The 25,495-nt window shown below is 44.0% G+C and overlaps 1 protein-coding gene across 6 annotated transcripts in view; it reads right to left on the bottom strand.

The window, feature by feature from the left end:
- The window catches only part of LOC100354908 (S-adenosyl-L-methionine-dependent tRNA 4-demethylwyosine synthase TYW1), a 221,291-nt gene that overhangs the window by 17,668 nt on the left and 178,128 nt on the right, over window positions 1–25,495 (bottom strand). For all 6 annotated transcript variants that reach the window (XR_016225592.1, XR_011384574.2, XR_016225593.1 and 3 more), the window contains one exon: window positions 22,742–22,909. Coding sequence is in view for 3 of the 6 variants with exons in the window: in XM_070064497.2 (XP_069920598.2) it covers window positions 22,742–22,909 (168 nt within the window). In the remaining 3 variants the exon portion in view is untranslated. The remainder of the gene's footprint in view (window positions 1–22,741; window positions 22,910–25,495) is intronic.

The raw sequence follows: 25,495 nt of genomic DNA, 5'->3' as shown, positions 1-25,495 counted from the left end.
GAGAGCTGGCCTGGAAGAGGGGCAACCGAGACAGAATCCCGGCGCCCCGACCGGGATTAGAACCCGGTGTGCCAGCGCCGCAGGCATTGGATTAGCCTAGTGAGCCGTGGCGCTGGCCACAAAATGGACTATTAAGTCAAATTGGTTACAAGAGACAAAGGACATAATATATTAAGCACTTGAATAATATGATAAACCAACTAGGTTTAACAGACATAGAAAACACTCTATTTAACAATAAAATACACATTCATCTCACGTGCACATGAGACATTTTCAAGGACAGACTATATGTTACATCACAAATTAAGTTTAAATAGAATGACCAAATGGGATGAAGTTAGAAATCAATATATGAAAGAAAATTGAGAAATTTGTGGAAATTAAACAAAACACTCCTAAATAACAAATGGATGAAAGAAAAATCACTAGAGAAATCAGAAATCGTTAGAGACTAATGAAAACACTGCTTACCAAAGTCTACAAGACACAGCAAAATCAGTGCTAAGGGAGAAATTTATAGCTATAAATGTTTACATCAGAAAAAGTAAAAAACGAAGTTTAAAACTTCAGGAACTAGAAAAATAAGAAAAAGCTAAATCCAAAGCTAGCAAAAGGAAGGAAATAATAAACTCGAGAAGAAATTTTTAAAAAATTAGAGAATAGAAAAAAATCAACAAAACCAAAAAGAAACTCTTGCAAAAGACTGACAAAATTAGCGAGTACTTAACTGGATGAACTAAGAGAAAAAGAGAAGATTCAAATTAGTAAAGTCAGAAGTGATTTTACTACTAATTCTATAGAAATAAAAAGGATCATAAGATTCTACTATGAAAAACAGAATGCCAATAAACTGGATAAGATACCAGAAACAAATTCTGAGAAACACAATCTCTCAAGACTAAATTACAAAGAAATAAAAATCTGAAAAGACCTCTAACTAGCAAATGATGATTTAAAGAGCCACCACCACCAACACCCCACCCCCCAAAAAACTCAAAAAACATCAAAAAACACAAGCTCTGGAACTGATGGTCTGGTTAAAGAGGGACAAGAAATCTTCTCAAACTTGTTCAAGACATTGAAGGAGCAAAAAGAATAATTCCTGAATCATTCTATGATGCCAGTGTTATTATGATTACCAAAGCTAGTTAAGGTTCAGGAAAAGGCTAAATACATGGAAGGATATTCAAGGACCAAAAGATTCAACACTGGGAGACTCCCAGATGGCGGATTAGGGAGTGACATATTGCACAAGGCTAGGGATAGACAGTAAAAAACTAAAACAGTGTAGCAACTACACTCTCAGGGGAGAATTGGAGAGAAGACCACACTGGAAATCACACGGGAGGAAGAGGAATGCCGTGGACCAGCGTGGAGGGTGCAGACAAGCAGAGTGAACACAGACACAGCACAGGACTGCAGCAGCTGGAGATGGAAGTGAGACAGGACTTCTACATCCCACGGCGATGCAGCTGGAGGGGGGTGTGAGGTGGGTCTGCACTTGAGCCCTGGGGCACGCGGTTGCGTGCAGACTCAGTGGACACAGAGGTGCATGTCTGTCTCACGCCAACTTCCCCACAACAGTGCCTCTGCCCAGCTGAGAAAGGGTGGGAGCCATTCTGGGTTTGGGCAGGAGCTACACAGCAACTGACTGAGACAGGACGCCATCTTCTTGGCAGCACTGGCGGCAGTGGCAGGGAGAGCGCAACATTCGGCCAGTGGCTCCTGTGTGTGTGTGTGTGTGTGGCCAGAGATTCTAGCGGAGGGAAAATCTGCAGTGCTCACTGACTTGGAGCCCTGTTAGGAGGTGGCTGGGCACCCATGTAGGACTGTGAGGTGCCCCCAGCCTCCCAGCATCAAGAAGCCCAGGCATAGCTGGCTGGGGGAACATCTTTTTCTGTTAGCAAGAGACTGAACACGCCCAACTTGGGTGTTACCCTGGAAACTCACTGACCAGAGCTCCCTGGCCACACCCACCACACACCTCTTGGTATTCACTGAAAGTGCAGACATTCCATTAGCCATAGGTCAAAGGGAAAAGTCATCAGATGGAAAAAAAAAAAAAAAACAAAAAACAATTAACTCCACAAATGCCTAAAAATAAATGTAAAAATTCAAGAAACAAGAATAAGGGAGACCTCATGACCCATGAAAGGAACACAGCAACATTTTAATATTAGAATGTAAGATTAAGAGACTGATGAAATGCTGAAAATGGAATTCAAAAAATTGATCATAGGATTACTCAAAAGCATCATAAGAAAATCCAAAAACTTAAAAAAAAAAACCATACATGATATCAATGAGTTTTTTCCATGAAAATTTTAAAGAGAAATCAGAATGAAATATTAGAAATAAGAGTGTCAATTGTTAAATCAACAACAGGAGTCACTGTGCACTTGCTCCCTATGCAGGACCTCTGTCTTTAATGTGTTGTACTACGAGAATTAACGGTAAAACTAGTCTTCAAACAGTACTTTATACTTTGTGTGCCTGTGTGGTGCAAACTGTTGAAATCTTTACTTAGTACAGAGTTGATCTTCTGCATATAAAGATAATTAAAATTGAATCCTAATGAAAAATGGGATGGGAGAAGGAGTAGGAGATGGGATGGTTTGTGGGTGGGAGGGTGGTTATGGGGGGAAGAACTCCTATAATCCAAAACTGTACCTTCTGAATTTCTTTTTATTATAAAAGTTTTCTGTTAAAAAAAAGACCTTCCATAACAGAAATTGAAAGAATTTGTCGCCACTTGTCCAGCCTTAAAAAAGATGCTTAAAGATGGGATACACACAGAAAGATAGCCATCATTATGAAAGAATGTGAAGGCAGAAAATTTCCCAGTAAAAGTACAAAAGAGATCCAAATAAAACAATAGACATATTTATGCAAAAATGGCATGGCCAAGTCATTACTTATCAATAGTCACCTTGAATGTAATAGCCTCAACTCCCCAGTTAAAGATACAAACTGACTGAAGGGATTAAAAAAATTGCTGCCTACAAGAAACACATCTCACCAACAAAGATACACAAACTAAAAGTGAAAGGACAGAAAAAGATACTTCATGCTAATGCAAAGCAAAAAAGGGCAGGTGTTGCCATCCTAATATCAGATGAAACAGACTTTAACACGAAACTGTTAAAAGAGACAAAGAAGGGTACAATGTAATGATTAAGGGATCAATTCAACAGGAAGATGTGACTATAATGAATGTATACACGCCCAGTTACAGGGCACCTGGCTATTTAAAATAAATGTTAATGGATCTAAAGGGAGACATAGACTCCAATACAATAGTAACGGGGGACTTCAACACACAATTTTCATCGATGGACAGATCAACCACACAGAAAATCAACGGAGAAACAACAGAGCTAATCAACACTACAGACCAAAAGTACCTAACTGATATCGACTGAACTTTTCACCCTACAGTTATAGAATACACATTTTTCTCATCAGTGCTTGGAACTCTGTCTAGGATAGACCATATACTAGGCCATAAAGCAAGTCTCAACAAATTCAAAAAAATCGAAATCCTACCATTCATCTTCTCTGACCACAATGGAATGAAACTGGAAATCAACAACTCAAGATCTCTAGAACATATGCAAACACATGGAGACTAAACAACATGCTCCTGAGTGAACAGCGGGTCACAGAAGAAATCAAAAGAGAAACCAAACAATTTCCGGAAAAGAATGAAGATGACAATACATCATATCAAATCTTATGGGATACAGCAAAAGCCGTGTTGAGAGAAGTTTACAGCAATTGATGCCTACATGAAGAAATTGGAAAGATACTGGGTCATAGCAGAGCAGTGGACTTCGATGTTTCTGAACAGAGATGATCCAAGTTTACTGAATTCATTTTTTTTTTTTAATTTTTTGACAAGCAGAGTGGGCAGTGAGAGAGAGAGACAGAGAGAAAGGTCTTCCTTTGCCATTGGTTCACCCTCCAATGGCTGCCGCGGCCAGCGCACCGCACTGATCCGATGGCAGGAGCCAGGTGCTTCTCCTGGTCTCCCATGGGGTGCAGGGCCCAAGCACTTGGGCATCCTCCACTGCACTCCCGGGCCACAGCAGAGAGCTGGCCTGGAAGAGGGGCAACCGGGACAGAATCCGGCGCCCCGACTAGGACTAGAACCCGGTGTACCGGCGCTGCAAGGCGGAGGATTAGCCTAGTGAGCTGCGGCGCTGGCCTGAATTCATGATGATGTAACCACTTTCCAGAGTGATGGAAGTGATGAAGAAGTCAAACTGAAGCTCTTGGGCTGAAAATCCAGAAGCAGGAAGCTGACTGTACCCCTTGCCCCAGCTGCCCCATGCACAGCACTTACATCCACCCCCTACTGTAACTGTGGCCATCTCCTCCCCCTTGTAGCTCAATCTTGGAACCAGAATACACTGGTTTATTTATCTCTGTGTGAGCCTAATGGGTCTTGCTTTTGTTCAGTGTCAGAGGTACCACCGAGCTTTCTACTTCCTCTACTCTCCTATCCACTAAGGAGCCGGTCTCTGAGCAGTGGCAGAAACTCCTTTATCTAGAGTCTAAAACCACATCCACATTGACTAAGCCATTCAAGAGATAATAAAACACATAACAACTGCCAAGAACATTCTACTACGGGGGCTGACATTGTGGTGCAGTGACCTTAGCCATCACCTGTAACGCTGGCATTCCATACCCGAGCACCAGCTGGAGTCCTGGCTGCTTCACATCCAATCCAGCTCTCTGCTATGGCCTGGGAAGGCAGCAGAAGACGGCCCAAATATTAGGTCCCTCATCCACGGAGGGGATCCAGATTGTGCTCTGGTATCCTGGTTTGGGCCTGGATCAACCTGGGCTGTTGTGGCCACTTAGGGAGTGAACCAGTGGATGGAAGATAGACGGATAGATCTCTATCTCCCTCCCCCACTCCAACCACTCTGCCTTTCAAATACATACATACATTTTTTTAAAAAAGAATATATATGGGGCCAGCATTGTGGCATGGCGGGTAAAGCTACCATCTGCAGTGCCAGCATCCTATATGGGTGCCGGTTCAAGTCCTGGCTGCTCCACTTCTGATCCAGCTCTCTGCTATGGCCCGAGAAAGCAGTAAGAGATGGCCAAACTCCTTGTGTCCCTGCACGTGTGGGAAGATCTGGAGGAAGCTCCTGGCTCCTGGCTTCGGAGGGGCTCTGCTCCGGCCATTGCCGGCAACTGGGGAGTGAACCAGCAGATGGAGGATCTCTCTCTGCCTCTGCTCTGTGTAACTCTGACTTTCAAATAAATAAATAAATAAATCTTTTTTTAAAAAAAATACACTATTATAATAATTAAGGGATTATTTGCATGTGGTATAGCATATGGCAAAGACAAAAATCATTGTGCTGCAAATGACCATGGAGTATTTCTGTGTCTTAAGAGGCAGAGTCTGCAAGAGGCCATTTAATGGTGTGAAAATCATATAAACTTAATGCAGATCTTTAAAGGTCATCTAAATGTAAACATCCAACCAATTCTTGAAATCCTAATAGAATTTATCTTTTTATTTTAGAAATTCATACATACACACACACACACACACACACACAATCCTGGATCAGAGTATTTACAATTTGGAATGGGTAAAGAAATGAATACCACATGAGGGGATTTTTTAATATTCGACGTTATGACTGTTCTTGTTTCTGCTGGTCAACTTTGCTGGAATCAGACAAGCACAGTGAGCAGCAGTGAATTTCTACAGGCACCCGGTGTGGGCTGCACTGGTTTGTTGCTGTAGGAAAACACAATGGCTAATGAGAAAAGGTCTCTGGTCCTCACAACTAGCAAGTCACTGGTGATATACGAAACAGGAAATCCAGCATAAGCATATTTATTGAATAAAATCAGTGATAAGGAAGAACGTAAATTAGGCACCAAAGCCAGCAAGGAAGAGGAAATGACTTTTCTGATTGTCAAAGGTAAGAGAATGAGAAAGAAAAGTACATGAGGGTGAACAGGCTGTGAACTTCTGAACACACTGAGAATCTGATACGAACCAAGTACCAAGTAGCTGCTTAGAGACCGGACTATGATTCCAGGTGTGCAGGTGGATTTTACAGGTGGTCCCAGGGAGGGAGATGCTTGTCTTGCAGTTGTCAAGAGCAGATGTACAACAAGTAAACTGGGGTGGGGTAAGGGAAAGGAGGGCATTTCTGGCAGAAGAAAATATTCTGGGAAAGTGCACATCAAAAGGAAGTAAGGTGTAGCATCTTGCAAGGGCCTAGGGATTGGGCACAAAATAAACTTGAAAAGGACCTGAGCAGAACATTATAAATCTCATAAAGTGTTTGGGTGAGATGCCCTGTGCTTCCACAGTATGGCAGGGAAACATCAAACTTTCAATCGGTGTTGTATTGAATAGATGCCACCCATTCTTGGTTATTTATAGACTCAGTGATGGGTTCTGTGGGTTCCTCTAGTCTTTAGGGTTTGTTCTGTTTTTTACTCTATTTATCCTTCCCTTGTTTGTATGTTGGTTATATCCCTGCTTTTAAACACGAGTACCCTTAAAAGGGCATTTACCTGTAAGATAACAGCCTATTTATTTAAATTTGGAGCAGCCATGTGGGGCAGTGGTTGAGACGCTGCCTGGGATGTCCTCGTCCCATATCAGTGCCAAACATCCATCCCTGACTGCTATATTTAAGACAAACATAGAAAAACTCTAAAAGGTAGAGTGAGAGGGCAGACTGCCAAGGGACTTCAGGCTCAGGAACTATATAGTGTGAGGTCTCTGGGTTTCATTTTTGGTGCATATATCCTTGACTGGAGAAGGCTGCAATCCAGAAACACTAATGGCTGTAGACCAAAAAGTAAGAAAAGAAGAAAAAATAGCTGCCCCAGGTAAAAAACTGCTCTCTTTAACAGCAAAGGACCAAAAAAAAAAAAAAAAAAAAAAAAAAGGAAAAGCTTGGCAAGACAGGGAGCAGAGAGCTTTTAGAAACAATAATCACCCCAGGCCTTGAGGAAAACTGGCTTCAGTCCCACTCTCCATGCAAAGGTGTCAGAGAAGGTGAAGTGGGGAATCTGCTCCTCCCCCACCCCTCCCTTCTTCCTGTGGGTCAGGTGTCACGGAGCCTACAAAGGAAGGCCGCACTGCTACCCCGAACCGGCACTCACAAGGTGCCTCCCTGTACACACTAGAGTGGTGTCGGGGAAGTTCAGTGGAGCCAGGGCTTTGACCACTTCCCAATGGGAATGAGGCTCCCCTCTCCATCCCACAAATTCCCTCTGGAATTTATGTAGGGGCAGTATTGAGGTGGCTTTCCCTTCCCAGTTGGAACAGTAGCAGAGGAGCCTAAGGGGGGAACCTGAATTCCCACCCCCACTTGTAAGTAACAAGGCAACCCCCACAGTAGGGCGATGGAGATTTCTGCCTCTACCTGGAACTGATAAGGTGACACTCTGTCATCCCAACCCGATGGGCACAACGTCAAAGGAGGCCTTGCTGAAATAGAAAATTCAGTAAGATCCAGAGTCCCGTAACATCATTGCCAAAATATCTAAGATTTAACCGACAAAAAAAATCACTTATACCAAAAAACTGTAAAATCCAAACTCGAATTTAAAAAGGCAATCAAAATGTACCAATGTCAAGATGATGCTATATTGGAATTATATGATAAAGGTTTTACAGTAGCCATAATAAACATACTTCAATGAGAAATTTAAAATATACTTAAAACAAGTGTATGAAACAAAGAAGACTAATCAAATGTGAACTTGAAAACTGAGAAAAATAGTAACTAAAACAATAAAATCCAGTGGATGGGCTCAACAGCAGAATGGGACAGAACACAGAATCAATACAGTTGAAGTCAGAAGAACAGAAACAACCACAGCTTCAGGCACTTGTAGGGCTGTAACAAAAGATCTAATATTTGTGTCCTTCAAAAAGGGGACGAGAAAGAAGATGCAGCTTAAGACAGTATTCAAAAAGACAATGGCTGAAAATTTCCTAAATTAGTCAAGGATATAAACCTGTAGATTCATGAAGCTGAGCAAATCGCCAAAGGAAAAAAAAATCCAAAGACATCCAAGCCAAGGAAATCCCGGCCAAGATACACTGAAATCAAACCTCCGAAACTGAAGATCTGAACAGGAAAAAAGCAACACACACACACACAAACACCGGAAAGCTGTGACAGGGAAACACCTTACCCATCTGAGTAAAACAATTAAATGATAGTTATCATTCAGACACCAAGAAGTCAGCAAGAAGTCTTGGAAGAAAAGAACTGTTAACCCAGAACTCTTCATCTAGCAAAAATATCCTCCAGGAATGAAATGGAAACCAAGACGTTGCCAGATGAAGGACAGTCAGCAGGACTGTTTTGCTATCATGCAGGCTTTAAGAATTGCTAAAGGAAGTTCTTCAAAGAGATGGGGAAGATGCCAGAGGAAACTTGGAATACCAAGAAGGAAACAATAATAAAGTAAAATATGACTAAACGCAACAAACAAGAAAGTTCTCTTCTCTTGAGTTTTCTAAACTATTCTGGATGGCTGAAACAAAATTACTAGAGAATCCATGTGGTTTTCACTGTGTGTGCAGGAAATACTCAAGACACTGTAAGTGAGGGGAGAAAAAGAGACTTAAAAGAAATAAAGTTGGCTGGCGCCGTGGCTCAACAGGCTAATCCTCCGCCTTGCGGCGCCAGGACACCAGGTTCTAGTCCCGGTCGGGGCACCGGATTCTGTCCCGGTTGCCCCTCTTCCAGGCCACCTCTCTGCTATGGCCCGGGAGTGCAGTGGAGGATGGCCCAAGTGCTTGGGCCCTGCACCTGCATGGGAGACCAGGATAAGTACCTGGCTCCTGCCATCGGATCAGCGTGGTGCGCCAGCCACAGCGGCCATTGGAGGGTGAGCCAACGGCAAAGGAAGACCTTTCTCTCTGTCTCTCTCTCTCACTGTCCATGCTGCCTGTCAAAAAAAATTAAATTAAATTAAAAAAAAAAAAAAAAAAAGAGGTAAAGCAGGGGTGGACATGTGGCCTAGAGGTTGAGAAACCTGTGTCCCACATCAGAGTATCCAAGTTCCACACCGGGCTCGTTTCTGCTTCCTGATAATGTAGACTACGGGAGGCAGCACTGATGGCTCAAGTGATGGGTTCCTGCTACCATGAGGGACCTGGATTGAGTTCCAGATCCTTAACTGTTTTGGCCTTGACCCAGCCCCAGCCCCAGCCACTGCAGGCATGCGAGTGGCTGGGAGCTCTTTCTTGTCAAACAAAAAATAATCTTTTTAAAAAACGAGGGAAAGTGTCCATGTTTCATTGACACCGGTAAATGTTGACAACAGTAGACTATGATGTTAAACACGTATAAGGTAGTATCTAGAGCAACCACTATAAAGTCTATAATCAACAACATTACAGATAAATCAAAATGGAATTCTAAAATAGAAGGGCAGAACAGACTAAAAAAGCATGATTAACAAACCTCATCTCTGAGAAATATACTTCAAATATAATGGTATAGATATGCTGTAAGTCAAAGAATAGAAAAAGATATACCATACAAATATCAATAAAAAGGCAGAATTGGCAACATTATCATCAGATAAAACAGACTTCAAGGCAAAGACAATTAGTAAGGACAGGGAGGTACATTACCTAACGAAAAAAGGGTCACAATCACCAAGAAGATACAGAAAGCCTAAATGTATATGCACCAAATGACACAGTTGCAAAATATGTGAAGAAAACTGATCAGAAAAGAAATAAGAGGGGCCAGTGCTGTGGTGCAGGGGGGAAAGTGGCTGCTTGCAACCCATATCAGACTGCTAGCTGGTCCACTTCTGGTCCAGCTTCCTGGGAAGGCAGCAGAAGATGGCCTAAGCACTTGGGTCCTTGCCACCCTTGTGGGAGATCTGAATGGAGTTCACGGCTCCTGACTTTGGCCTTGTCCAGCCCTGGCTGCTGTGGCCATCTGGAGAGTGAACCAGTGGATAGAAGACCTCTTTCTCTCTCTCTCCATATCTCTGTCACTTTTTTCTTTAGTTTTTAAATCAATCAGGAAAAAAGCAAAGAAAACAGAAAGGAGGATATAATGACAAGAAGAACAGAGAGCAATGATAGTGAAATCAGAAAAAGAGAGAAAAATCAGTGAAATGAAAAGCTGACTCTGAAAACATCAGTAAGATCAGCAAACCTCTGAAGGATTGACACAGACAAAAACAAAAGACAGTCACTCAACTCAAAAAGGAAATAGGGTATTGCTCAGACACCAAAAGAACAATTTAATACTCTGAACAATCTACTCACGGGAATTTGAAAATTTAGATGAAAAGAACCAATTCCTTAAAAGTTATACCTACACTCTTCCATAGTAAAAAATAAGTGGAACAGACGGGACATGACCCCGTGCCCCTATGGGGTGCTGGCTGGTCTTGCAGGCAGCAGCTTAACGTGCTGTGCCACAATGCCAACTGAATTTGTATTTGAAGTCCTCCCAAATATCTCTCAAATATCAGGCCATTCAACAGAGAATTCTACGAGCTAGTTAAAGAACTAACACCAATTCTGTACAATCCCTTCCACAAGATGGAGAGAAGAAAACGAGTCCTATGTCTCGGAGGCCGATATTGCCCTGATACCAAACCACGCAAAGACAGCATCAAGAAAGAAAACCATAGATCAGTATTTTTCACGAATATAAAGACAAAAATCCTTTATTAAACACTAGCAAGTAGAAATCAACAGCATATAAAAAGGAATTAAATACACTGTAACCAAGTATGGCTTATTCCATGGATGCAAAGATGGTTTAATATTCAAATTTTTTAAATCACATAAGTTATTCACAAGAAGAAAAAGCACTTGCTCATGTCAATTGAGAAAAACCATTTGGTTTAATTCCACAGTCACTCATAAACAAAAACTCTCAAAACAGCAGGAATAGACGGAAACTTCCTCAACTTGGAGAAGAACATTCACAAAAAACCTGTGACTAACATCGGCCTAAACAATGAAAAAAATAAATCTTTTCACACTGAGATGAGGAAACATCCCTGGCTGCCATTCCTATGCAGTGACTGGAAGTGGTAATCAGTATAAGTAAGTGAGAAAAGGAGATGAAAAGCAAACCAATTAGAAAGGAAGAAACAGAACTGTCCCTGCTTGCGATGACATAGTGGCCTATACAGAACATTCCAAGAGACCCAGTGAATGAGTTCAGTACGGTGACAGGCTGTAAGAGCAATGTTCAAAACCTAACTGTATTTCTGTACACTAGCAATGAACACATGAAAAATGAAATTAAAAATAGAATGCTATTTATAATTGCTCAATTTTGGTGTAAATTATAGCCAACAAAACATGTGAAGACTTGTTTGCTAAAAACTATAAAATGCTGATTAAAGAAATCAAAGATATAAATAAATGGAGACAAACCATGTTCTTTTTTTTTTTTTTTTTTTTTTTTTTGACAGGCAGAGTGGACAGTGAGAGTGAGAGTGAGAGAGAGAGAGAGAGAGAGGTCTTCCTTTTCTGTTGGTTAACCCTCCAATGGCCGCTGCGGCCGGCGCACTGCGCTGATCTGAAGCCAGGAGCCAGGTGCTTCTCCCGGTCTCCCATGCGGGTACAGGGCCCAAGCACTTGGGCCATCCTCCACTGCACTCCCGGGCCACAGCAGAGAGCTGGCCCGGAAGAGGGGCAACCGGGACAGAATCCGGCACCCCGAGTGGGACTAGAATCCAGGGTGCCGGCAATGCAGGTGGAGGATTAGCCTATTGAGCCATGCCCGTCAAACCATGTTCTTAAAATGCAAATTAAGACACAAAGAGATATCACTGCAAACTTATTAGAATGAACGTTTCATACATTGCTGGTAGGAAAGTAAAATGGTATAGTCATATTATTATTATTATTATTTTTTTTTACAGGCAGAGTGGACAGTGAGAAGGAGACAGAGAGAGACAAAGGTCTTCCTTTGCCGTTGGTTCACCCTCCAATGGCCGCCGCAGCCGGCGCACCATGCTGATCTGAAGGCAGGAGCCAGGTGCTTCTCCTGGTCTCCCATGGGGTGCAGGGCCCAAGCACTTGGGCCATCCTCCACTGCACTCCCTGGCCACAGCAGAGAGCTGGCCTGGAAGAGGGGCAACCTGGACAGAATCCGACGCCCTGACCGGGACTAGAACCCAGTGTGCCGGCAATGCAGGCGGAGGATTAGCCTATTGAGCCGTGGCACCGGCCGGTATAGTCATATTAAAAAACAGTTTAGTGGGGCTGGTGCTATGGCGTAGTGGGTAAATCTGCTGCCTGCCGCACTGGCGTCCCATATGGGTGCAGGTCTGAGTTCCAGCTGCTTCACTTCCAATCCAGCTCTCTGCTAACGGGCCTGGGAAAGCAGCAGAACATGGCCCAACCACTTGGTCCTCTGCACCTATGTTGGAGACACCAGGAAGCTCTTGGCTCCAGACTGGCCCAGCTCTGGCTATTGTGGCCATTTGGGGAGTGAGGCAGTAGATGGAAGATCTCTGTCTCTACCTCTCTCTCTGTAACTCTGCCTTTCAAATAAATAAAGAAATCTTAAAAATAATTTAGTAGTTTTTTTAAAGAATGCAAAAGAAAGAGATATGAACAGGGTCGGCACTGTGGCGCAGCGGGTTAATGCCCTGGCCTGAAGTGCCAGTATCCCATATGGGTGCTGGTTCTAGTCCTGGCTGCTCCTCTTCCAATCTAGCTCTCTGCTATGGCCTAGGAAAGCGGTAAAAGATGGCTCAAGTCCTTGGGCAACTGCACCCATGTGGGAGACCCGGAAGAAGCTCCTGGCTCTTGACTTCGGATCTGCCCAGCTCCGACCGTTGCGGCCATTTGGGGAATGAACCAGCAGATGGAAAATCTCTCTCTCTCTTTCTCTCCGCCTCTCCTCTCTCTGTATAACTCTGACTCTCAAGTAAAATAAATAAAATTCTTAAAAAAAAAAAAAAGAGAGAGAGAGAGAGATAAGCATATAACCTAGCAATTCTACTGGCAATACATCCCTGAGAAAAGAAAATTTATGTTCATACAAAGTCTGTACATAAATGCTCAAAGCATGTGTATTTGTAATAGCCAAAACCAGGGAAAAACTAAAATATCCTTCAGTAGCTAAATGGTTAAGCAAACTGTGGTCCGTCCATATCATGGAATGAAAAGGAACAAAGTGACACATTCAACAAGTTGAATGAATCTCAAGCACATCATACTGAGTGAAAGCCCATATCAAAAGTCACATTCCTTTTTTTTTTCTTTCCCAGTGGTGGGCAAGGTAGCAAGGTTTATTGGGATAGGGCATCCATCAGAATGGAAGGGACAGAATCTGAGAGAGGGCCCAGTCACTCAGGCTGTGGAAAGCAAGGTTTATAATGGTTACATGGAGAGCATACACCCGGCAGGCCAGGCGGGCAGCTCAGCAGAGAGCTGAAAGTTGAAGGTGCAAAAGTCACATTCTTTATGAGCCTGCTTATATACCATTCACAGAAGACAGAATCACAGAGATGGAGAACAGACTGGTGGTTGTCAGCAGCTACGGACAACTGGGGTGCAGCTAGGCTGGACCCCCAGGGAGCAGCAGGAGAAAGATCTTTATGGTGATACAGAATGGTTGTGCACCTTGATTGTGGTGGTGTTTATATGAAATGGCATGAAAGCTCACACTGTCACACACACAAACACAGGTGCATTTGAAATTCATGAAATTTGAATGAGGTCTTGGGATTGTACCCATATCTGTTTCCTGGTTTTGATAATGTACTGCGCTCATCTAAGACGGTATCACCGAGGGAACTTGGTAAGGAGTACATGAACTCTTTCTCTGCAGTTTTGCAGCTTCATATGAATCTGTAATTATTATAAATAAAATAACGATTTATAATGAACAATTATAATAAAGCTATAATTATGGGAGTTGGCATTCACGTTTCTCTTAGGACTGCCTTGGCATAGCAACAGGAAAGCATTTTTGCACATTCGCATTGTTTGCAATCTTTCTCAGAAGCCCTGGGATTGCAAGCAGAAGTTGAGCAGTCTCCCGAGAAAACCCAGTATGATAAACAGCTGTTTGAGGAATCTGACCTCTCCAGTTTCAGGTGACCTCACCCAGCCTGTGAGCCCAAGGAAAGAGCCAACGTCCAGGTGTGAGAAGTGATTACTTTATAAGGAGGTGGACTGCATTTTCATTTCTTTCATTAGCAGTACAAGAACAGAGAGTATGACGTGGCTGGACAAATGAGGAAATGTTCATCCTTTGATAAGAACAACAGGAGAGTGCCAGAAAACACATAATTGGAACTATCCACATGACATTTCTATTTCACTTTGGATGGGTCTCTGCACTGCTTCTTTGCAGCCATGAGTCCCAAACACGTGGACATTTGCCGGACACCACAGGAACTGCCGGCTGGGGACAGTTCAGTTTCAACACTAGGCTGTTACATTTCTCTTGGCTATGTCCTAACAGATGGAACTCTTCCGTCTATCTTTTGACCTACAGATCTTATGGAAAAAAACCCTCTGAGGCACTAGGATACCATGAACAAGAATGCCTGGGAGCGTCTCTATTTGGGTATGCTTGGTGGGTAAGGGATCAACTTCCATGTTGGCGTCATTACCTTAAACATCCTTCTCACTTTGTGCATTCTATGTACCACCTTGCTTAACCTGGTTTTTACAGCCTTACTGGACTTTCTCCCGGATACTGTGGAGTCAACTTATCTGGCCTCTATCCATATGTCCCCAAACAGATAAAATGAATATGCATATAATATTACCTCAGTGAAAGATACCATCACAACTACCCATTTACCCAAGTTCAGTGGCAGGCAGCCGGCCTGACCCTGCCACTCATTAACAACGCTCTTTACATCTTTGCCACGTCTGCCACTCTCCACCCCGCCTCCTCGCAACCTCCATCCCAGACCTCATCATTTCACCCTTACACTGGACTATCGCACAGCTTTTCACTGCCTTTTCTCTGACAGCTTTGCAATCCATCCCTAGAACACTGCTGGGCAAATGTTTACAAAACTTAAATCTAACTGTGCCATTTTCCTACCAAAACCCCTCAGTACCTTCTCATGCCCTACAGGAAAAAGAGCCACTCAATACCAGCTCAGACCTTTCCTCCACCTGGTCGACCTCCTTCCCCTGAAACCCTTCTGCCTACCACCACACGTGCTGCGGGATCCCGCATGTGCCATGGCCCTGGGATTCTCCAGGGACTCTTGCTTGCACTATTTATCTGCTCAGATGTTCCGTTCTTCCTCCTGTGGCCATGATTCAGGAGCTGGCGCCGCGGCTCACTAGGCTAATCCTCCGCCTTGTGGCACCGGCACACCGGGTTCTAGTCCCCCCAGGTCGGGGCTCCGGATTCTGTCCCGGTTGCCCTCTTCCAGGCCAGCTCTCTGCTATGGCCCGGCAGTGCAGTGGAGGATGGCCCAAGTGCTTGGGCCCTGCACCCCATGGGAGACCAGGAGAAGCACCTGGCTCTTGCCATTGGATCAGCACGGTGCGCCAGCCGCGGCGACCATTGGAGGGTGAACCAACGGCAAAGGAAGACCTTTCTCTCTGTCTCTCTCTCTCACTGTCCACTCTGCCTGTAAAAAAAAATAAAATAAAAAAAAAAAATAAAAAAAAAAGCAGCTCCTCTGTGAGGCCTCTCCCGGGAACACACACAGTGCTCTACCCCATTCTCCCATCACAGCTAGGATGCCTCTGCCGGGCAATCTTTGTTTGGATATTTGTCTTTTCCGCCATCTTCAAAGGCAGGGACCCTTTTTACTCACTGGATGATCAGTATCCAGCACAGTGCCAGACTCACATGGGTATTTGGTAAACATTATAGGAAATGCTAAAGGTCTAGCTCAGCTTCTCTCCTGTCTTGGCTTGGACTTTGGACCTGTTTGTCACTGCATTTACCCACTGAATGTCAGTTATTAATTTTCCTGCTCCTCAGCTGAGGCGCCTTGTGGACAGGGGCAGGACAATAAAGAAAAAAAGGAAGGGGAGGTTAACAATTATTTATTAAATGCCTATTTTATTTTAAACTCCCTTCTAAATACTTTTGAATGAGTTTTAGAGAGGTTTAATTATAGAAATGGAGAGAGAGAGAGAGAGAGAGAGAGAGAGAGAGAGGAGAAATAGGCAGTACAGGACTCATAGAGGTTTAAAATAACTAAATACAATAATGAATTAGAAAGCAGTAAAAACATGAGAATTTGTGAGTCCATCCTGAAAATAAACAAACATATACGTGAGAGCAAAGTGTCGCTCCCCCTCTTCGTGGAGGAACGACACAGGACCCTGCGCTGTTCTTTCGTCTGCTCGGCCCTCCCCGGGTTTGCTGCTGGTTCTTCCCGGGTTGGCTGCTGGTCCTTCCCGGGTTGGCTACCGTCCCTTCCACCTCCGTGGAAGGGCGGTTCCCCCTGCCACATTCCCCACTTCCGCGGGGGAGCGGCACACCGCCGGCCGGCTCTCTCGGGGGCTGCACAGGTGTTCCCTCAGATGTTCCCCTTAGATGTTCCTGGTGCATGCCGTCTCTCTCCTCCTTTATAGTCCTCCTCCGCCAATCCCAACTCGGCTGCCCACACGCCGAGTACGCTGCTCTCCTCCAATCAGGAGCAGGTCCTACAGTTTATTGGTTGAACTGGAGGCAGCTGTGTAGAAGCTGTTTTCTCCTCTCCCAGCGCCATATTGTGGGAGAGCAGATGCATAGAATAAGTCTTAATTCCAGTAACTCAGTCTAGTCCGGGTTGCTCCCCACACAAAGGGGGAAGGGCTTTTGTTTCTAGTAAAATACAAAGGGTAAATGAGAAGTGGTAAAGAGGAAAAAAAAATCAGCATGTCATAATCCATCAAAAATGTGATCAGGTGAGAACCATCAACACATGTTAAATCTATGCAAGAAGCAGGGTATCTGTATTGTCTTACAGTAGCTTTTCATATATAACCTAGTAGTTGCAAAGAAGAGTAGAAAAACTGGGTAACACATGGATTGGCTGACACCCTGAGGGGAGAGATTGTCACCACACACCTCCAGATGTGACACTCTGAGAAGGACATACCTGCAGTTTAACCACTAGGAAAGACCAGGCTAATATGAGATAAGGAATCAGGCTATTGGAAGAAAGACAAAGGGAGACCCTATTCTTTAAAAATATCAGTCCCATAACAAAGAAAGGCTGCAGAAATGATCTACAGTAACGGTGAGTCAGGAACCCTGAGAAAACACAGGGCATCATGCGACCCAGGAGAGGGGTTGGCTAACTCTAGCTGGTAGGCCGAAGCTGGCCAAATTCAGCCCAGAGTCTTTTACAGGGTCGTCCAACAAGCAAAGCAAAGCAGACTATCTGACAAGGACTGTGGCTTGCAGAGTCTCAGGTGTGACCAGGCTTCTATAGAAAAAGTTCACTGATCCCTGAAGAACAGATCCTGTGCTGGAGGAGGGAAACTCTAAGGGCCATTATAGATCTGAACGAGGAGGGCAGTTTAAGGTCCTGAAGTCGCTAACTATATTGTGGTTGGATAAGAAAATATTCTGATTCTTAAGAAATTCACCCTGGTGTTAGGGGTGAAGGACTGTGGCGTGTGTAACATTTCCTCAACTGGCTCAGGGAAGAAAGTGTGTGTGTGTGTGTGTGTGTGTGCACTTGTAGCAGGAGGGAAAAGCAAGCAAGCAAGCAAATCAGAGAAAATGGTCAATTTGCAAATTTATGGGTCTTTTTGTATTGTTTTTATTATTATCCTTTTTTGTGAATTTGATAATTTCCCAGTTTAAAACAAAAGCAAAGGAGGAAGGGAGTATATGGTCTGAAGTCAGACGCCTGGACTTAAATCTCATTTCTACTACTTTCTGGCTATCTCATCTTGGACACGTTACTTAATCCCTAAATATGTCAGTTTTCTCACCCATGAAACACAGATTTCAAAAGAACCTAATTTACAGAGTTATTGTGTGGATTAAAAAATATACTTGACAGTATCTGCTGCATATTAAGCACTAACAAAATCAGCTATTTTTATAAATAAGAAACATAACAGTAACTGAAGTAGCAATCATTCAACCACACCATGAGCCAGGTGCTGTATTAAGGGTTTCCTGATAACAGTCTTAGGTATCACTATGCTCATTTTCTACATGAAAAACTAGAAAGACAAAGGAGCTAACAGTCCAACCCTAATCAACTAGACTGAAAATAACCTCTTAATTATTCATGATACCACAGAACAATTAAACAACTTGCAGTGTCACCTAGTTAACAAGAGATGGTGTAGGAGTTGAGCAAAGTCCATTCTTCTGTGACTTCTGTGTGCTTTCCATTCTTCATGTCTGGGCAGTGTGTCCCCTGATGCACAGACTACTTCCAGAACTCAGCAGGAAGTCAATAAACTCTCAGAGAACTGAACTGGCCTGAAATTGATATGGGACTTTAATTTACCACCCATATCAGTTTCAAGTCCTATTTTCAACCAAAGGTAACAAGGTGCATGAAAAGACAATATGGGTAAAAACCAGACAATGGAATCAAATCCACAGGGACTACAGATACTCAGGGTGACTGGATCAAATAATAAAACAACTCTATTTCCAAATATTCAAGAATATAAAAGCTAAACTTGGAAACTAAACTAACAGGGAATGGAAAATTTGACAAAATGGATTAGCATATTGAAACAAAGAAAAAATACAAATGAGAAAGCAAGAGACAGAAAATACCATGAGCTCTGACCTAATGGAGTCCAAGAGGAGTAAAGATAATGAGGGGGAAAAAATTAAAGGAAAAAAAAGGCTGAGAAATTTTCCAGAACTGAGGGAATGGTCAACCCTTCATATATTTATGAAGCCCAAGGAGTCCCCAGCAGCAGAAATAAAAGGAAGTGCACGTCCAGACACAACACAGCATAAAACCCAAGGGGTAGAGTGGGAACAGTCAGAGGGAGGTGAGGGCGAGCAGGTGGGGATGGCAACAAATTCACAGCTTTTTACCAATGCAATTTAAAGAGGGAATTTCTTTATTACGTTGGAAGAAAACAAATGCAAATCTAGGATTCTAGACCCAACCAGAATATACATTTTCAGAATGACAGAAAATAGAGTCTGCTGTCAGCAGATCCTCTAAAAGAAATTTTTAAAGGATGTTCTTGGGGCAGAAGGAAAATAATCCTCAATGGAATACCAAAGATACCTAAAGGCCGGCGCCGCGGCTCACTAGGCTAATCTCCGCCTGTGGCGCAGGCACCCTGGGTTCTAGTCCCAGTTGGGGCGCCGGTTCTGTCCCGGTTGCTCATCTTCCAGGCCAGCTCTCTGCTGTGGCCCAAGAGTGCAGTGGAGGATGGCCCAAGTGCTTGGGCCCTGCACCCACATGGGAGACCAGGAGGAAGCACCTGGCTCCTGGCTTCCGATCAGCACAGTGCACCGGCCGCAACACGCCCAGCCGTAGTGGCCACTTGGGGGGTGAACCAACAGAAAAAGGAAGGCCTTTCTCTCTGTCTCTCTCTCTCTCACTGTCTAACTCTGCCTGTCCAAAAAAATAAATAAATGAATAAATAAAAAATTAAAAAAAAAATAAAAAACAAAGATACCTAAAGAACAGAGAGCACAAACAATGTTTAAAGTGTAGATAAAGGGCAGGCGAAGTAGTAGGTTATGTTACTACTTGGGATGCCCACGACCCATATATCAGAGATCCTGGGATTGAGTCCTGCCTCAGATTCTGATCTCGATTCCTGCAAGAGCACCTGGGATGTAGCAGCTGATGGTCCAAGTACGGGGGTTCCTGCCACCCACAAGGGAGACCCAGATGAAGTTGTGACTCCAGGTTTTGCAGCATGGCCTACCCACGGCTATTGTGGGCATTTGGAGAGTGAACCAACACAGAGAAGATCTCTGTCGGTCTCTCCTTCTTTCTCTGTCACTCTGCCTTTCAAATAAATAAATACTGTAGATAAATCTAAACAAATACTGCATAAAGAAATAATAATATTATTCCTTACCCATTTATAATAAATATTCATAAGAACATACGCGGGTGAATCAGCATGGGGAAAACGATGGGTGTGTGTTCTAAAGTCCTTGCTTTTACACAGCTAAGGGGTAACAGTAGCTTTGATTAGTCAAGGATAAATGTAATAATCTCTAGGGCAACCATTCAAGGAAGAACAACAAAAAGTGATTTAATCTGCAAGCTAACTGGAGGGCAGACAAGACCTAGGGGCTTCAGGAGGTAAAAAGTACGGTGTTGCTGGGTGCAGGATGACGGCAGAGCTATTCTGGAAGAAGCCAGGCCAAGGCTGACCACAGAGGGTCACGTTATAGACTCTGACTTTCTAAGCAGCAGAAGTCTATACTCTATTATGATGTCTTCTGCTGTGGTGTGAAGAACAGGCTTACCGTAAGGAGGAAGAGAGGACTTTACCTCCCTAGGATTACTCCCCTAGGATGGCCTTTTCAACCAAATTATTTTTAAAAAGATTTATTTATTTGAAAAGCAGAAAAGTAGAGTGACAAGGAGAGGGAGAGCGAGAGAGCGAGAAAGCGAGAGAGTGAGCGGGAGAGGCAGAGGGAGAATCTTCTATCCACTGTTTATTCCCTAACTTGCCTAAAAGTTGAGGCAGGGCCAGGCTTAGCCAGGAGACAGGAACTCCATTGGGTCTCCTATGTGGGTGGCAGGAATTCAAGTACTTGGACTATCATTCACTGCTTCTCAGGCACATTAGCAGGAAGCTGGATTGGAATCAGAGCACCAGGGACTCTGATATGGGATGTGGGCATCTCAAGCAACTGCTTAACCTGCTGCGCCATAATGCCTGCCCCTCAAATAACTTTTTTAAGTCATCATCTTACTTTAGAAAGTAATGATGCTAGAAAAGAAAAATCAGATTTTGGCTTTTTTTTTTTTTTTTTTTTTGACAGGCAGAGTGGACAGTGAGAGAGAGAGAGAGACAGAGAGAAAGGTCTTCCTTTGCCATTGGTTCACCCTCCAATGGCTGCCGCGGCCGGTGCACCGCGTTGGTCTGAAGCCAGGAGCCAGGTGCTTCTCCTGGTCTCCCTTGGGGTGCAGGGCCCAAGCACCTGGGCCATCCTCCACTGCACTCCCGGGCCACAGCAGAGAGCCGGACTGGAAGAGGGGCAACCAGGACAGAACCGGCGCCCCGACTGGGACTAGAACCCCGTGTGCTGGCGCCGCAGGCGGAGGATTAGCCTAGTGAGCCACGGCACTGGCTGGCATTTTTATTTTTAAGATTTACTTGGGGAAGTTAATTTTCTTTGTGGCTACTTTAATTAACATTTCAAATACTAGGTGGCCTTCTCTGTCTCCTGATGCTCCCAGAACCATGGTTAAGTCTCTGACAGATCACAGGTCAAACAAACAGTCTAACTTCAATGCAAACACAGGGGCTTTTCAACCTTCTATTTGAGACTAGAGCATGCCAAAGTTTACAGTAACCTGAGAAGCTAGCCACCAAGAAGCCACTTAGGCTACTGGGTGATGTGATGTGGGGATGGTGGGAGGTGGGTTTTTCATATTTAAATCAAGCCTGACTTTGTTTGCATAAAACATTTACATGAGAAGAGGAGGTAGCCAGTGTGGTACAATGAACCTTAAGGAAGATATCCTTTATTTATTTTTTAAAGATGTATTTATTCATTTGAGAGGCAGAGTTATAGACACAGACAGGGAGAGACAAAGAGGGAGGTCTTCCACCTGCTGGTTTATTCCACAAATGGCCACAACCACAGGCGCTGGGCTGACCTAAAGCCAGGAGCCAGGAGCTTTCTCCAGGTCTCCCAAGTGGGTGCAGGAGCACTTGGGCCATCCTCCACTGTTTTCCCAGGCCATAGCCCAGAGCTGGATCACAAGAGGAGTGGCTGGGACACAAGCCAGTGTTAGCAGGCAGGCAGAGGCTTAGCTTACTATACCACAGCATTGGCCCTCGGAGGACATCATTTAGTCTCAACAACTTGCATGTACTCCTTGCCTTGCTATTATTTTGAGTCCAACCCCAGACACAGCATATTAATTCAGCTGGATATAAGAACTACCATAGCCACACTAACACTGGTATCCTGATAAGGGTTTTTTCTTCTTATTTTACTGTACTGCTTCTCTCCAAAACTGGATTATTTCCTTGCTAGGCACTATTGACTCAAGGCAGACATTAGACTTGGGTATTGTTCTGTGGTAAAAAAAAAAAAAACAAAAAAACAAACCAACAACACTAAAAGGGGAAAAAATGGAAATAATGCCAAGAACTAAAATCCCAAACAAAATTCTCTAGATGCCAAAATTCAAAGCCATCTGAAATTTGATAAACACCTCAGTATTCCTTCTGACAGCTGGAAATTCATAGGGGGGTTGTTTACTATTTTAGCTTTTCCCTGTCACTCCAGGAAGACTAGAGGTTATCTCAAGGGTGTTTTCTTTTTCTTTCTTTCTTTCTTCTTCTTCTTCTTTTTTTTTTTTTAAACTATGCTCCTTTCTAAAAATTCCAAGCCAGAAAGTACTTCATGATGTCCAGATGAGGGCTAAATAAGCAGCAATTTCACACAGAAGAGAGCCTATGAACCCAACAGACAGAATTTAGGGCTTTCTTCATGTTTGGTTTAGGAAAGGCAGCAGAAAGCACAATATTTCCTATCGCAGCACGAGGAGAACTCAGAAAGAAGAAAGCAGCAGCGAGGATGAGGGGAAGGAAAAGCTCAGGTTTGCACGTCCTTACCCTTTTGTGTGCTATCAGGAGGCAGTTGGAGTGTTCGTGCTCACAGGCGATATCATAGTCAGGGATCAGCTCCACCAGTTCGCGGACAAACCGGACGACTTCCTCGTGCCAGGGCACGTTGGCCATGGTCAGACTGCTTGCCGAACTTGCTCCACAGTAGGTGACACCCTGGGGAGACATCACAGCAACTCAGGAGTGAATACGGACTCACCAGAGTTCACAGACAAGACGTTCAGAGACAGAAGGGCGTCTTGAGGTCATTCAACTCGACCTCACCCAGCCTGTTCTGAAGTGAAGAGGGCAAGAGAGAGACCCTAACGTTGGCCTGGGAGAGCCTACAAGTAGCACTGGGGGTACTGGGCCCATATTCTTTCCACTTGACAATGCTGGGGCTGAGAACCTGTGCTCTGTGCTGTGTCCTCTATGTTATCTAATCGCAATCATCTATTTGAGTCAACAGTGTATTTTTTTCCACTCAGATTCATTTGTGCACTACAGTAGATCAATTGTGAAGGGCTTCTAGTCCTTGAGGATGAAAATGAGAGCGCAGTAGACACCACAAAAATTTATTGCCCAACTGACACACTGGAAAATCAGATGAGTGCTCATTTTCTAGCATGGCTGAGACTGAGACTGGCACACTTCTGTCAAGCACCAGAGCAGAACCCCCTAGAAACCTCTCTTCATCACGCTCTCTGAATATGGACAGGCACAAAGCAAAGAGACCTGCAAAAAGGAAACGTATATGTGGCTACACATACATGCACACATACACACACACACACACTTGTTTACCTCACAGATATGGAGATACCTATTCAGTACAACTGCAGTAGGATAAATCGGCTTCAGGGGCTAGCATCGTGGGACAGCAGGCTAAGCTGTTGCGTAAGATGCCCGCATCCCATACAGGAGCACCGCCTTGAGTCCTGGCTGCTCCATCTCCAATCCAGCTCCCTGCTAATGCTCCTGGGAAGGCAGCAGAAGATGGCTCAAGTATTTTGGACCCCTGCCACCAGCATGGGAGACCCAGATAGAGCTCCAGGCCCCTGGCTTTGGCCCGTACCAGCCATGGCCATTGAAGCTATTTGAGGAATAAACCAGACATGGAAGGTTTCTCTCTGTCACCCTGTCTTTCAAATAAATAAATTTTAGGGAAAAAAAGGGATAAATTGGATTATAATTGTTTTGAACGCCACCTGACTGAAATCAACGTATATAAGTCCCAAAATTTCATAACTAAGTTCTCTATTTGGTAAATTACATAATAATAAATGATTAATTTTCTAATGACAGCAGTTATCTCTGTGAGCTCTTCAAATACCCCAAATCAAACTTTCTTGATATTGATTTGAAAAGTCTGTCTAGAATATTCCCAGTAATCTATTAAGTCAAGTTTTCAATTCTGCAAGTATTTCAATGATGTATTTATTTCAAATATTTCATAAGTGGCATATTGCCCAATTTAAGTCTTTATAAAGGTTTCACATGTACACAGGAAGTTGGGGCATAATGGGTTAAATGGGGGGGGAATAACTAGAATAAAAAGACAGGTGTTCCACTCATACACACATACCACACACAAACTGAAGAAAGCAGAGTGGCATTAAATTGACCAAAAAAAAAGAAAGAAAGAAAGAAAACACCAAAAAACCCAGAGCCCACACGTGAGCACTGCCGCGTGACCCTGACCCTGCAGATGGCAGAGGTGGGACTTGGCGGAAGCCTCAGATGGGCTGTGCGGTCCGCTCGCGTCCAGATGGCGGTTCTAAAGGATGGTGGTGTCCTCAACTGAGGTGGCCTTTGCTGAATATAAACCACACGCTGCCCGCTTCCTCCTCATTAGCAAGAGAATCTCCTCCGCTGGCCCAGGGATTTACAGACACCATTAAACTGAGGTTGAGTTTTAGGTGAAGTGAAAAAGCAAATAACACAGTTCAAGGAGTCTTGAAGAAAGCCTGGTTGGAACTACTGTGCTAAACTCACACATGATTATTGACAGGTCACATTAGTCATGAAAAAACGTGGTTAGTTCAATTTAAATACCTGCCCTGCTTATGATGTGTGAATTCTACACACAAGTGTGTAGGTAGCAGTTACCTAAAAGGAATTTTTGGTTACTGTTTAAAAACCTCATTCACTTACGTACTGGGGGAAGGTTTCTGATAAGATCTCCAACTCACGACAAAGGCTTCTAAAAATATTTTAATATTTTATTGCTCAGCAATAAGGAATCATGAAACATTCAGGGGAAGTTCGGTTTGGAAAGGGAATGAGAGAATGAATTTCACAGCCCATTATTACGCCCTCCCAGAACACTTCTCCTTGCCATGGGCTGCTGCTGGAAGCACTTTTCATGGGACAGTTCTTCCAGCCAGAGGCCCTCCCAGGTGAGCCGTGGAGGGAAACTCCCCAGGTCAGCCACTGGGCCGGAGCCCTCACGGCGACAGCACTGCCTGGGCAGAAACTGGTCTCAGAGAATCAGAACGCAGGCCACCTTCCTGAACCTGGGGCTCCACTCAGTTCGGCTCTTGACACCCCGCTGCGTGGTGCTCTCTGCTCCGTCTACTTTACTCCCTCCTACAGCCTAGTCTGCGGATAGCTTCCCTGACTTCACTCCCAAGTGCGTGACCCTGAATTATCCCCAAACACTCCATTTTCTCCTTCTGTCATGGCTGTCTGCCACCTTTTCATCCATTGCCACCCCATCCCCCATTTATCACCTGCAGCAAGCTCCTCCCCAACCACCTGAAC

This window comes from Oryctolagus cuniculus, chromosome 19 (assembly GCF_051225735.1).
Source record: "Oryctolagus cuniculus isolate XC-2025 breed Fujian yellow rabbit chromosome 19, ASM5122573v1, whole genome shotgun sequence".
NCBI classification, from domain to species: Eukaryota; Metazoa; Chordata; class Mammalia; order Lagomorpha; family Leporidae; genus Oryctolagus; species Oryctolagus cuniculus.
Note: the sequence above shows the minus strand (reverse complement) of the source record. Positions and strands in the feature narration are given on the sequence as shown.